We start from the raw sequence: 2,288 nt of genomic DNA on the forward strand, positions 1-2,288 counted from the left end.
CTTTTCTGGATATGTCCCAGAACAAAAGTTTCTTCTTTTGAGGTGCCTAAACGAACGCGCAGTGTCCATTTTTGAATTTGTACGATTTTAAAAATCGATCCACCCTAGTGCATATTCCATTACAAGATGAGCCAGACGCGATCCATGAGGAATTATGTATGGATGTTTCATCTCATAGTCCAATTCAGATCTGTCCAAGCGACCTCCCAGTCGCAGCAATTCCTCTTCGTCTAAAATCGGCTTCATCTGTTCCAATTTACTTTTTTCCGGTAAACTCCGATTCTCCTTTAATGCAGTTATTTCTCTGTTGAAATATTCCTGCTGTGATTTCCTAATCAAATGCTTCATTGCAAATGTCTTCTCCGCATTCGTCGGTGGGTCGATCTTCCGTACAATCTGTCCTCTTTTCTTCCTTTTTGGTCTTGCTTTTGCTTTGCTCAACCAAATTTTTACGAACCGATTGGCATAGCAGATAATGTTTATCGCTTTTTCCAGCTTGCTCGTGTATTCCAATAGCGGAACGTTTTTGTCTGTCCCTTTTATTCCAATCCGCAACTGATCTCTGAATATACTGAACGAATTCACTTTCAATTCAACCATCGCTTCTTCAGGTGGCTGTTGCATGATACTAGAGATAGGCCATTGTGATTGCGGTAGCAACAACCAACTCGGTCCATGTAGCCATAAATCGTTGTCAATCAATCCTGATGGTGACACACCTCTTGTCAACAAATCAGCTGGATTATCTGTCCCATCAATGTGTCTCCAGTTTTCAATTGCTGTATTCTCCTGAACTGACGCAACTCTGTTCGCCACATATGTTTTCAGTGTGCAAGGTTCTTTCCTTATCCAAAAATATGCAACACTTGAATCTATCCAAAGAACTTTCTCCACTGTAGGCCATTCCATTTGTTTGACAATCTCTGTCATTAACCTGGACAACAGCTCAGCTGCTGTCAATTCCAATCTCGGTAGAGCTACCGTTTTCACCGGTGCTACCCGAGATTTTGATGTGAGCAAATTGCATTTGATTTTCCCATCAATAGTTTCTACTCTAACATATATGTTAGCTCCGTATGCTTGCTCACTACTGTCCGAAAATCCATGAATCTGTATGTTGACTTCTTTTCCTGTGCTTAACCATCTATCGATTTTGAATTCCTCAACAGATTTAATGTCTTTCCAAATTTCTGTCCATTTATTTCTTAGTGTTTCGTCCAAAGTGTCATCCCATCCGACCTTTGCTTTCCATAGTTCTTGAATGAACATTCTCCCTCTTACTGTGATAGGATTTATATATCCACTTGGGTCATAAAGCTGCGCAACAAGACTTGCGATCTTGCGCTTTGATATCTTTCCATCCCAATACGGATTTTTCACCACAAAGGTAAATCTGTCCTCTTCAATCAGCCATTTCAATCCTAAAATGGTTGAGTTCTCTTCCTCCTTAAAAAGCATTGCTTTTTCACTGTCCGAATTCATCACCTCTCTGACATCTTTGCTGTTTGATGTCCATTTCCTGAGCTCGAAACCAGCTCGTTTCAATATGCCATTCATCTCTTCAGCGAGCTGTATTGCATTTTGTTCTGAATCTGTCCCAGTTACACAATCATCCATATAAAAGTCCTCTTTGATTGCTTTTGCAGCCGTTGGAAAACTTTTCTCTTCCTCCGTAGCGGCTTGCATGACACACCTCACTACTAAATGTGCTGAGGATGTCATTCCAAAAATGACTACCTTCCACCAATACTCCTGTAATGGCTCATCGGCAGTCTCTCTCCAGAAAATCCTTTGTAAATTCCATTGACTTCTGTCCAGTTTCACCTGATTGAACATTTTTTTAATGTCCGCGTACACTGCAACCTGTGCTTCTCTCCCATAAGAACCAATGTATTTGACGTGACAGTGAATAGCGGTAGCGCCTAAATAGGATCTGCGGCAACTTAAGGAACTACCAATACTTCTTGTTGTTGCGAAATTCATGAAAACAACAACAAGTATTGATAGTTCTTAAAAATTCCGCGAATTGCGAATAGACGCCACCGCTATCTTGCGCCGGTCAAAAGCACAGTTTGGTACACTGCGATCTTGTGTCTTCTGAACCTCATTATCGTTTGACACAAATCCTTTTGTAATTTAGCTCCCAGCAATTGAATTTCATTGAGCGATATTCCCATATCGGTTTTGCAACTAGCGTAAAAAACAACGCGATCATCTTTTGGAATGGCATGGTGCGGAATGTAGTAAACTAGATCACCCGGTTTTGGTCTTTCCCAAGCTCGTTCCAA

General features: G+C 41.0%; 1 protein-coding gene across 1 annotated transcript; it reads right to left on the reverse strand.

Moving 5' to 3' along the window:
* Positions 1–123: 123 nt before the first annotated feature.
* Positions 124–1,836, reverse strand: LOC129571472 (uncharacterized; the record flags this gene model as incomplete). Its single annotated transcript, XM_055451267.1, has 2 exons — positions 935–1,836; positions 124–805 (listed from the first exon to the last, which is right to left on the reverse strand). Coding segments are annotated over exons 1-2 (1,584 nt in total), but the record flags the coding sequence as incomplete, so codon positions are not given.
* Between the last annotated feature and the right edge of the window lie 452 nt (positions 1,837–2,288).

The sequence above is a fragment of the Sitodiplosis mosellana genome, unplaced genomic scaffold (genome assembly GCF_009176505.1).
Source record: "Sitodiplosis mosellana isolate CC-2019 unplaced genomic scaffold, AAFC_SMos_1.0 Smas_scaffold_2566, whole genome shotgun sequence".
NCBI lineage: Eukaryota > Metazoa > Arthropoda > Insecta > Diptera > Cecidomyiidae > Sitodiplosis > Sitodiplosis mosellana.